This window comes from Phoenix dactylifera, chromosome 2 (assembly GCF_051530095.1).
Source record: "Phoenix dactylifera cultivar Ajwa chromosome 2, Ajwa_hap1_PhDact_Kaust_v1.1, whole genome shotgun sequence".
Taxonomy (NCBI): domain Eukaryota; kingdom Viridiplantae; phylum Streptophyta; class Magnoliopsida; order Arecales; family Arecaceae; genus Phoenix; species Phoenix dactylifera.
Genome location: NC_143191.1, coordinates 24,380,253 through 24,391,923, shown reverse-complemented (window position 1 = coordinate 24,391,923; position 11,671 = coordinate 24,380,253). Strand labels below are relative to the sequence as shown.

Below are 11,671 nucleotides of genomic sequence, written 5' to 3'. Positions count from 1 at the left end.
GGAGTTGTCACACCCTAAACTTGAGGCGCAACAGATGCCACACACCTATATTTCGGCCATACAAACATATAATATTATAGGTAATATTAAAGTAATAATAAATTTTAAAATTTTATTTAATTAATAATTTATTTAAAACAATCTTATAAGTTTTAATGTAACATATGTCAACATGTGCTAACTAATAATATAAATCAAATTAAATACTCTAACTAATCTGACTAGAACACCATTAATTGAAGGTATCTTCAGAAAATCTAACGCACTCTAGTAAGTAACATAATACTCCAATATGGGCTCAAAACATGCCAAATATTTAATTAAAGCACAAAATATTGACCGAAAAATAAATTATCATCAAACATATTTTTCTTTTGAAATTTATTATTATTTTTATAAAAATTAATAACAGAATCCTAACATAAATATGATATGGCCATGTAACCCAATGGTATGGTCCAACAAAGTGAATGGGCCCGAACTCGGCCCATAATGGATACGACTTAACAGAGAACGTTCTCCATCTTGTTGAACTATGAAATAAGGAGGAAGAGGAAAAGAAAGAAGAGAGGGAGGAGAGGTCGAAAGGGGTGGCCGGAGGTCGTCGTCCGGTCGATGGCCAGCCGACAGCAGTGGTGGCCGATGGTCGCTGTAGCGGCCGACGAGAAGGAAAAATCAAGACATCCTCGATTTGGGATTTTGGTCTGGAATAGGGGAAAGGATTGGCTTTGGTTTAACCAGAAATAGAAGAACAGAGGGAAGGGTGGCTCACCAGCACATCGACAGAGGGGAAGGATCTCAGCCGAGAGTAGCCAGTCCGACGAGCTAGCAGCGGTGACGCTTGAAACAGAGAGATCTTGGAGCACAGAAAGAAAGAGAGGGAACGATCTCGGGGTGTGGTGCTTGGCCGAGGTGGCATGCTGGCTACCGGACAAGAAAGAATGAGGAGATGGAGAAGAGGGAGGAGAAGGCTCTGTGGAGGATTAATCACAAAGGAGGGGTTTTTATAGGAATTTTTGAATGGCTCGTGGCACATTCACCGCCGCGAAAAGGCGGCCGTTCAAATGGCTGTGGGGCTGCCGCAGAACAGTTGCGACGCCTCCACTCCCATCTTGCCTGAGGAAGCCGGGAGAGAGGACTGTGATCACAATCTTTTATTCTGGCTCTTCAATAGGCCATGGGCTGAAGTTGGCTGGGACTGCAAGCTTTAGCCCATTATTCTCACAATTCAAGAGCTCACCCAAAACGGTTAGCCAAAAAGTATTTTTTGGATTTCTTAGTCATGTATAAACATCAAAGATCTCCTCGGCGAATAATCGATGTGGGACTAAATACACACTCGCACAGGTCCTCACATACTTCCTCATTTAAGCCCTAATGTCCTCGTCAGATTAAGGATTCAAATCCATTCAAATCTAATCACGAGCACTACGATCGGTTCGTGGTCAGCTCTAGTGGATCCATGCTGCAGTATCCCTTAGTGTACATAGATTATGAGTCGAGTTCACTTTGATACTATTTGTCACAACTGAGGATCATATCCAAAATAGCTAGCCGAAAGATATTTTTTTAAATTTTTTAATTCTGTGTAAATACCCAAAATGTCCTCGATAAATAATTTAAATAGGATTAAATACGCATCTATACGAATCCTCATAGGAATTACTTTCTAACCATATCTGTGATGCTCTATGATGAAGAATGACTTAGCGAGACCGGCACATGACGCTACTAGCTCGGCATAAGGAACAAAGGCTTTTAATAGATGTTTACCTCAACGCTATTATTGAAGTGAGATCAACAAAACACGGACAAAACTTATTCATATTCTGATAGGAGTGATACATGGAATGGCTCATAACAATAGCTATTAAAGAAATTTATTTTCTTTCAAGATCACGATTTGTGAGAATTTGTTACAATGACATCCATGTTCTTGCTCAATTGGTGGCCATAATTCAAGTTTGAAACCTCCTATTACGCCTCCTACTTCGCCGGAGGGGGCAGGATTGGAGGATGCAGGCGGCGCGGCGCGGCGCGGTACGGTAACGGAGAAAGAAGGGGAAGAAACGGAAATAAAGCCTCCTATACGCTGTTTATTAAAATAAACTCCTGGGAGTCGCGCATGGGTAGGAGCATCCAACGTGTAGTGGAAACTTAATGTTTCCGCTGCCCATAGAACCTAAACCACGCCCGTGAGCCACAAGGTGAGTTTTCTGGACCCACACTACTTAACAGCTGTTTAAAAAGCTTTTATTACTTACCTTCTTTCTTACCCGCTGTGGAGTGTAAATGGCCCGTCACTGTTTCCCTCGCTTCTCACGCTCCTTCCTACCTCCCTTATTTATCCCTCGCTCTCTCTCTCTCTCTCTCTCTCTCTCTCTCTCTCTCTTCCTCCCATTCTCCAATAGCCGACGCTGGGAGCTCTCAGGGCATTGAGATCTCGCCGGAATTATCCCCTCCGGCGGCGGGAACCTGGACGGAACCTGACGCCAACCTCGCCGGAACGATGGCTTCCGGCGGTTACATGGCCTACTCCCCTTCTCCCTCCACCGCCCCCCACTCTCCTCACCTTTCCGGCATCCGCTCCGCCACCAACGCCATCGTCGAGCAGGAGAAGTACGGTTCCTTCCCCTCTCGAAATCTGTACCTCTGAATTCTAGAAAAAAGAGCGGCTTTGTCGCACTTCAGTCTTGGATCTTCCCAATTTTCTAACCTTTACTCGGGCATCGATCTGGATTCTCTGATCTGCACTCATTTTCTTGTTTGGTGTTTTCTTTTATGGACTCGCGGCTCGTTGTTGTCGTTCTTCTTCTTTTTTTGGGCGACGAGATGCTTGTGGTTTGGATATGTTATTTTTTCTGTTAAAGGTTTTGTCCTTTTTCTATGTCAATGTTGAGATCATTAGATGCTCTTCTGTTTCTTTTGGTATGCCCTTTTTCTCTCCTAGTCTTAGACTTTATGGACAAGATTCTATTCTTGCAGTGCTTGGAATGTTTGGTTTTGAGCTTCTGTTCTTTTTCTTTAAGGTTTTGAAGGAGTTGATATTAGTTTCTTTTTGCACATGCTCGTTATTCTTTGACATCTTTTTGGCACAAGATCTGCTGCTTTCCGATCGAAAGGTTGATGGCTTTCGTCAGTATCAGTTTTCATATCTCTTTAGCAACATTCTTGTTATTCTTTTGATATCTTTTTTGGCACAAGATCTTCTGCTTTCCAATTGAAAGTTCGTGGCTTTCACCCGTATCAGTGTTTTAATATTTAGTGTGGGTAACTGGGAACGTCTGGACTGTCATTTGTGATTGATTGCATGGAGATCATATATGTCTTTTAGTTTCAGATATGCTAAGATAATAAAGGCAAATTAATTTTGCAGGTATCTATCAGAGTTGCTGGCAGAGCGTCACAAAATGAGCCCTTTTATGCCTGTGCTTCCACACAGTTATCGGCTGCTGAACCAGGGTGAGCTTCAGAAGCAAACTGGTATCCTGGTGTTCACCATTATGTATGCAGTGAGCCAAGATGCATGATTTTTATGTTTTTGGCATAATAATTATTGCAACCACATTGAATGCACTTCTTTTGTTGTGCTCCATTTTATGTGCTCGGATAAGTGGACTCTTTGCCAACGTTCTCATTGTGTATGGACTTTGAGTTTTCCCTCAACATCCCTCTTTGTTTGTTAATTTCTTTTATTGCTTCAGATTCTGGGGTAACAGGTGTGCTGTGGTATTGCTTCTGATTGAATATTTTAAGGGAAGTTTTCTTCCTCTCGGTTGTTTTAGATGAGATGTAGGGCAACCTGGAGAATTATCTTATTTTCGCCTACAAGGTCAAAACATGGTAACTGTATTTTATTGCTCCCAAGGAATCCCCACAACCCAACATCATAATTAGCCTAGAAATTATATTCTTATCTGCATTAATGTGTACTTATGGAGTGATCGAGATGCACTTAGGGTCAGAAGTGCTTGTACCTAATCAGTCAAGCTTCAATGGCTTTCATATTTATTATAACTGCAACAAAATTACATGAAGGTATGCTTTTCGGCTTATCTTGTTAGTTTAATGTGAATATAAGTTTTGTGCTAGAGCAACGACCTTTTTTATGCTGGAAGTAAAAAGAATCATGAATCCTTCTACGGGCTATTTGGTGTGGCAATAGCCCAACCGATAAGTTAGTCTAGAGCCCCAAAGTTCTCATTGATATTCAAGCATATGTGTGAATGACTTTTGAAGTAAAATCCTCATGGCATTTATTTTACTAAGGGGGAGTAAGTGCAGTAAATTGTTTCATTTTATGCGTGGAGGATGATGTTCATTCCCTACCCAATATATGGTCTAGGCTTTCTAGAGATAGTGATTGTGCGAATACATCGGCCCTTGCTCAAAGATGTATAACCTTGGTCCCTATCACAGTCTTTGCCTCTTCCCATTACTGATCATAGGGTGCCTGAAGCTCATCATGCATGCTATTTGATAGGAGATCTGAAGGAAACACATAGGAATACTTCCTAGATTTTATGCTTATGGTAATTGTGAAGGGTGTCAAGTTATAAGTTTGTGGTTTAGAAAGGAGGCTGCTTTTGGGATGGTGAGGAGACTTATATCTGGATTTTTTCCCTATATCTACTTTCCTCTTCCACTTTTTCAGGAGATGCATTCAGCCCTGATTTTTTATTACCATTTTTTTTTGCTACCTCCTTCCCCTCTTCCTTCTCCCCCCTCCTATCTCTCTCTCAGTAAAATCCCTCACCAGGTGTTTGGGAAATTTTTTTACTGTGATTGTTTTCACAACTCCCATATTTTATTATATATAAAATTCAAATTTCATCTCTCAATTTTCTCATATTATGTTTGTTCAATCATTCTGAATTACAAATCATTTAATTTTTGCTCCTTCCATACATTTTATATCAAATTTTGACCTTGCTTCTTAAATATTTTATGATAGAGTTTTCGTCATCATTCATTTTCTAAAACCCTGCTTTCTATGTTACTGAAATAAGGTATTTTTCTGAATCTTGTTTATACAAGTAGGTTTTGCAATATGTGATTAGGCTTATATTTGCAATAAACATGTTTTTGATAGATTAACTGGGTTTCCATGCTTATCTTTATTTTCTATTCTGAACTTCCAAGGAACTTAGTTGCTCGACTGTTGCCCCTTTTAGGCATGCATATAGTGCGTAAACATGTAGCTATTTATCTATCATATTGGCGGTTTTTTCTGTGCTCTAAAGATCTGAAGATCTTCTAGGTTTGACCTCAAGTAATTAACAGGTGTTTATGCTGATGTTATTACCGATCTCAAACTAACCCATTCTGTTAACCGATGACTCTGTATTTACTGCTGACAAATTTCTTAACTGATTCTAACTGGTACATCTTATGCTTGAAATTGGCATTTTGAAGCAGAAATTTTGCGTGTTACCACACTGTTGGGGAATGCATCTCTTTTAGATCAAAGTGGGCTTGAACATGGTAGCCCTCTGATCACTGGAGGATTATTTTCTAATGGAGGAGCAGCTGATATGAGTGGGTGGGCATCAGCATTTCGATCAGAAGTATGGATACTAACCATTAACTTAACTCTTTGCATCTAATTTTACTGCTCACGGCGGCGTTTTTAAGGTTTCATGCTAACTTGAATTAACTTCAACTGTTTGCTTTCTTGACATTTAACACTTCATTGGTTCCTGTATTCTTGACCTAATTCTTAGTTCTGTAGTGAAGCAGCGCTTATTCTAATGTATATGACTGTTATTACTCTAATTGACACGTCAGCTGTAACATTACAAATTTGGAGAGGTATAACCCACCTCAAATCTTATCATGATGCTATAATGCCTTTCCTAATAAAAATTGTCAAATGAGGAAATTGTAAACCTTTCTGCATTCCTGATAGTTGTAACTTGTCTCTCTTTAGGTGGTCTTTTTTGGATGAATAATTTAAATTTTAATCTTTCTGTTGTTTCTAATTCTGTTTTTTCAATAACTATTTCCAGCTACTCTTGGTGCATCTTAGTTTGATTCTTCATGAACTCACAAGGTGAACCCAGTTACAAACAGTTTGTTTCTGCAACTCTTTTAGATGTCTGGGAAATATTATTTGTTCTAAATGTCAGTTGCATAATGCAAAATGAGATTGTGGTCCAAGTGTCCAACCATTATCTGTATATTGCATTAGATGCACAAAATAAATGAAGTTTCTGGATGGGAGAGCTAAAGCCTCTGGTTGTTTGTAGTGTGCAAAAACCTTGACAGAACATGAGTTTTGCTTTCTGCTGGACCATGTTGATGTCTCATTTGAATGTGAACTTCTTTTGCATCTGGTTTGCAGAAAACCAATTATCTTATTATCCATATTGGCTACTTTTTTGGTTAGATATTTCACCCACTCATTCAACCTCAAAGAAACTGTTTCTGATATTTTTCATTCATCTTCCAGAATCATTTTGTCATATATATACTATAGCTTTTTTTTTTAATTAATCAGAACACTAGGTGTAACATGCAGAGGTTGGGATTATTGCAGCCTTCATCAGCACATAGTTGGCTTGGGTCTCAAGGTAGCTCATCAAATCTTATTGTCAAGAAAATGATCAGGATTGATGTACCTGCGGACAAGTACCCGACTGTAAGTTGCGATCATTTTGCTTAGGTTTGGCCTCAATTTATTGTTAACTCAGAAAGCATTTTGTCATGAATATTTTGCTTCATTGTTTGTGTAGTTTAACTTTGTTGGGCGTCTCCTCGGTCCTAGAGGGAACTCTCTTAAGCGTGTAGAGGCAAGTACTGAATGTCGTGTTCTGATAAGAGGACGGGGCAGCATCAAAGATCTGGCTCGGGTATCAATTTTCTGATATTCACTTTTTGTGCATGCGCGAATGCATACATATGTACACCTATCCACCTTTGCAGCACAAGTAAACACTAGATGACATGGAACATTTGTTACATGGAACTGCAAGTGCATAGTCAGAAATTTGACATGGTTACCTAGGGGATAGCACATTCTGATGTTTGCATTAAGCTATATGTTATATACTAGATATATGGATGATATACTGCCAGGCTTAAAATCAAGTCCATTAACATAATTTGGAAAATAATAGATTATTCAAAATAAAGGAAATTTAGCATGAGTTCTTCCGAAAATTCTGTGACCTATGCCAATCTTCCAATGTTCATCTTTTTTTATATGGAGAACTTAATGGTTGACTTTCATGCTTACAAGACAATATGGTCATGCTATGTGATACTTTATTTTGTTAAGAATGAAGTGTCTTCATCTGCTGGTTTACTATAAGGAAAGTTATTGAAAAAGGCAAACTGAAAGCAGTCCTTTGTGAAAACCTGGTCATTTCTGCATAGGTTGGTGGTGTAATGGTCTATGAGCAAGATTTCCTTGGCCATTTCTAGGAAGATAGGGTATTAACTATTCCATTCTACTGGACAATTATAATTTTTTTTGATATTTCACCAAACAAAAAATAATTGGGTGAAGGAGACGAAAGAGTCATGGCAATTTTGGGGAATTATATATGGAATTATGAAAGACATCATGAGGATAAATGAGGATATGAATGCTGATTTTTGTGTCTCTCTTATGATATGGACGAGTGGTCGACAGCTTATCCTAATAACTGCAGCAAGGCTTAAAAAGAGTTGGTGGACAACTTTATTTAAGGCCAAATCTTGTATTGGATAAAAGAGATTTAACATTAGCAAATCTTTGTTTATGCCTTTGCAGTATGATTGACTCTAATGCCCAACAAAATGTAAACTAAAAGTTGTTGCTCACTATTACAACCGACTGAATAGGTAATGTGGTCATTAAGAGAACTCAAATCCCCAATCCTATCTGGTAATCACTAATGTGGCATTCCATGTCAGAGATAATTTCTGATATCTGGAATTTCTAGCATATGAGCTTGAAGAATTTAGCTTATTGCCTTCTTAATCATCATTCTTCCCTCGCCTTCTACCTCTGGCCAGAAAGATGCTATAGCACACTGGTGTATCCAAAGTATAATTGTGCAGTACTTGCTACTCTTGAATGACACATGCACATGAATTAAACTTGTGTAAATAGGACCTTTTACTGCAAAGGGACATTTCCTTGAAACTTACATTCTGATGAAGCTCATATTCACTAATGTTGCTTTTGCTGTTTCTGGTAGGAGGACATGATGAGAGGAAAACCAGGGTATGAACATTTAAATGAGCCCCTTCACGTGTTGATAGAGGCAGAGCTGCCAGTTGAAATTGTTGATGCTCGTCTTATGCAAGCTCGTGAGATCCTTGAAGATCTGCTCAAGCCCATGGTATTGCATTTTCCCAACATTCAGATTCCAGGCTTGGACTTTCTTAGTGGTTACCAATTGGTCTTCGTATTTATCTCTCTCTCTCCCTCTCTCCCTCTCTATTTTTATTTAGGATGAGTCACAGGATTTCTTCAAGAAGCAGCAGCTGCGAGAGCTTGCCATGCTCAATGGCACTCTCCGTGAGGAAGGGTCACACATGTCTGGTTCGGTGTCCCCCTTCCGCAATAACCTTGGCATGAAAAGAGCCAAGACAAGGGGGTAGAATGTGGTGGTTGTCTGATAGGCTCTCTGTGTGGCCGTATTGTCTGCCTGGGCAGCTAGTTCTATGTGGAGGTTGCCATGCCATCATATGCCCCTACATTCCATTGGGGCACTGGCACCAAGGCCAGTCATAAATTGGTGTTTTCTGCTATGGAGGGGGTTTGCTGATGTAATGCTATAAGTAATCGGTTTTTGGTATTGTGAAGTTTCCCTCGCATGTCAACAAGTTGGAGACAAAATATATATCCACCTTGTTATAGTAATATGTGCTTGTGCCTATGCTTTGCAGTTTTGTAACAGGTATGTGGTGTGTATAGAATAATGTGTGTCAATTTTTTTTTGTACAATCAAGGCAACAATCGTCTTCCAAAGGTGGTCTTGATACTACTTGCAGACTTATCCTATTTTAAGGTTTTGGCAGTAACAAAGTTTTACTTGTGGTAATTTTGATTGCTTGAGTGCTCTCTTTCCATAAAAAGAAGTATGGATAGCTAAATCTGTTAAGAAGGTTGCTTGAGAACTCTGGCCCTTTATTACAGAACCAATTGTGGTCTTTCAAATGCAGATTAGACATGCATGTATGTATTGGATGGATCAATGGATAGATAGTCAGAGGTTTGCTCGTCAAACATGGTGCATGATGGTAAGGGAGAAAGTCCGCAGAAATTCCTGTATGTAACTTCATTAGAAAATAATGTGGAATGGTTACTTCTGCATCGATTCACTTCTGCAAGGAGGGCTAGATATCATATTTGCTAAACCTGATTAGATGTTTGGTTGCAGATTCGTGCTTGATGATTTCCAGGTGCTGTGATGCCCCTGATATAAAGTACCATGGTACTTCCAAATGGGTAATACATTCCCCCTTATAATTATCCGATGAATATTGATGTGTTTTTATGGGGTAAAGTGTAGCATCCCAATTTAAATGCTACTATAGAAGGGACAGATGATTAGGATGTAAGAGCAGCCTTCAGAGGAGTCTCTCTGCGTTGCTACTGTCAGGCCTAGTGGCCAGCTTCCCAGGCTTTGATTCTTCAGTGTGATTAATCCAGCTTCTTCAAGGATTGTGTAAACAATGTCATGTTAGAAATTGTAAACTAGACATATATTTTGTCTCTTTGGCTTGTGTTATTTGTCTCTTTGGTTTCTGTGGTTCATGAATTTTCTGATTCATGAACTTCGTTGGTTGGGAAGAATTTATGTTTTGTTTCTTTGGTTTCTGTGGTTCATGAATTTTCTGTTTCATGAACTTCGTTTCTTGAGAAGAATTTATTATTCCTTTGAATATGTTCTAGGAACTTGGTTTTTGTCTCTTAAAAAGTTGTATCATTAATTAGTGTAAATTCGTATGGAAATTTGCCTATAAATTTTCCAGCTTTTTAACTTCAGAATATACACTTGAATCAATGAAATTTAAATCCATTTTCAAATAGTAACATCCTAGCCTCATTTCTCTTTCTTGATCAGTTCTTTGTGCTGTTTATCTTCTACAAAGTGGTATCAGAGCCATAGCTCGATCTACACAAGGTTCTTACAAAGGAGAAATGGCTTCTAACAACAACATGTTGCAGCCACAACTTCCTTTGTTCAACGGGAAGAATTATCATCAATGGAGCATTAAGATGAAAGTTTTATATGGATCTCAAGATTTATGGGATATTGTGGAGACCGGTTTTGTAGAACCGAAAAATATTGTAGCACTCACAAATCAACAACTTGGTGAGTTGAAAGAAAATCGGAAGAAGGATAAGAAAGTTTTATTTTTTATCTATCAAGTGGTAGATGCTCCTATATTTGAGAAGATCTGCAAATCAACTTCAGCCAAGCAAGCATGGGACACACTCTATGCCTCTTACAAAGGAGAAGACAAAGTCAAGATGGTGAGAGTTCAAACTCTAAGGAGTGAGTTTGACACACTCAAAATGAAGGACTCGGAATCCATTAAAGATTACTTCAATCGAGTCATCACTATTTCTAATCAATTAAGAGTGAATGGAGACAAGATTGAAGATCAAAAGGTTGTTGTAAAAATCTTTAGAAGTTTGGCTCGAAAGTTTGAGTCTATTGTTGTTGCAATTGAAGAATCGAAAGATTTGTCGACACTTTCAGTAGAAAGCTTGTTGGGTTCTTTACAATCTCATGAGTTGCGTATGAAGCAATATGATTCTTCTCCTATTGAACAATCATTCAAGACTCAAGTTACTTTGAGAGAATCTAGAAGGGGAAGGGGAAGAGGAAGAGGAAGAGGCACCTACCGTGGAAGAGGTAGAGGCTATGGAGGAAGAGGCACTGAAGGAAGACAAAAAGAAGATGACAAAAAGAAAAGTGAGTCTTCTTCTTCGAGAAGAGGAAGAGGACGAAGTTTTTTGGCCCATGTTCAGTGTTATCATTGTTTTAAATATGGTCATACAATTAAATTTTGCAGGAAAAGACTTGCGGAGGAGGAGTCCAATTTTATGCACACTAATGATGAAACTAAAGAGGAAGAATTTATTTTTCTTGCTTGTAATGTGCAGGAAGTTTCTTATGATGAAGTATGGTACTTAGACAACGGTTGTAGCAATCATATAACCGGAAACAAGAAGGTATTTGTAACACTTGATGAATCTATCCAAACAGAGGTCAGAACTAGTGATGATAAAAGACTTGTTATCAAAGGATGCAGTGATATACTTGTGCAAACCAAGAAGGGAATGAAGCGCCTCTTTGAAGTTTTCTATGTTCCTCGACTCAAGCACAATCTCTTGAGTGTCGGACAACTCCTCATTAGAGGATATCACCAGAATTTCAAGGAAGACACATGCGAAATCAAGGACAAGCAAGGAGTTCTCATTGCAATGGTGAAAATGACAACAAGTAAGATATTTTCCTTAAAGTTTTATGCCCAAGTTGATTCTTGTCTCAGCACCACCATCAAGGACAAGTCATGGCTTTGGCACTTCAGATTTGGTCATTTGAGTTTCAAGACCTTGTCTCTTATGAGCAAGAAGAATCTTGTTGAAGGATTGCCAAACATTGATCTCCAAGAGCAAGTTTGTGAAGAATGCGTACTTGGCAAGCATCATCGTAATTCTTTT

General features: G+C 38.8%; 1 protein-coding gene across 4 annotated transcripts; it reads left to right on the top strand.

The window, feature by feature from the left end:
* The first annotated feature begins 2,308 nt into the window (after positions 1-2,308).
* LOC103718474 (KH domain-containing protein At5g56140-like) lies at positions 2,309-9,035 on the top strand. Of its 4 annotated transcripts, none has more exons than XM_008807325.5 (7): positions 2,309-2,619; positions 3,377-3,462; positions 5,419-5,567; positions 6,539-6,640; positions 6,735-6,851; positions 8,187-8,330; positions 8,443-9,035. In XM_008807325.5, exons 1-7 carry the CDS (start codon positions 2,510-2,512, stop codon positions 8,590-8,592), a joined length of 858 nt encoding a protein of 285 aa, XP_008805547.2. In that variant the 5' UTR covers positions 2,309-2,509; the 3' UTR covers positions 8,593-9,035. The 4 variants fall into 4 exon arrangements, with proteins under 4 accessions (XP_008805547.2, XP_038986647.2, XP_008805545.2 ...); XM_039130719.3 differs by having other exon boundaries at positions 2,343-2,619; positions 6,500-6,640; XM_008807323.5 differs by having other exon boundaries at positions 2,345-2,619; positions 6,521-6,640.
* Positions 9,036-11,671: the final 2,636 nt, after the last annotated feature.

Coding starts and splice junctions, on each gene's coding strand:
- LOC103718474 (XM_039130719.3), top strand. CDS start 2,510: ATGGCTTCCGGCGGTTACATGGCCTACTCCCCTTCTCCCTCCACCGCC. Junction 2,620..3,376: donor GCCATCGTCGAGCAGGAGAA/GTACGGTTCCTT, acceptor TTAATTTTGCAG/GTATCTATCAGAGTTGCTGG. Junction 6,852..8,186: donor GCATCAAAGATCTGGCTCGG/GTATCAATTTTC, acceptor TGTTTCTGGTAG/GAGGACATGATGAGAGGAAA.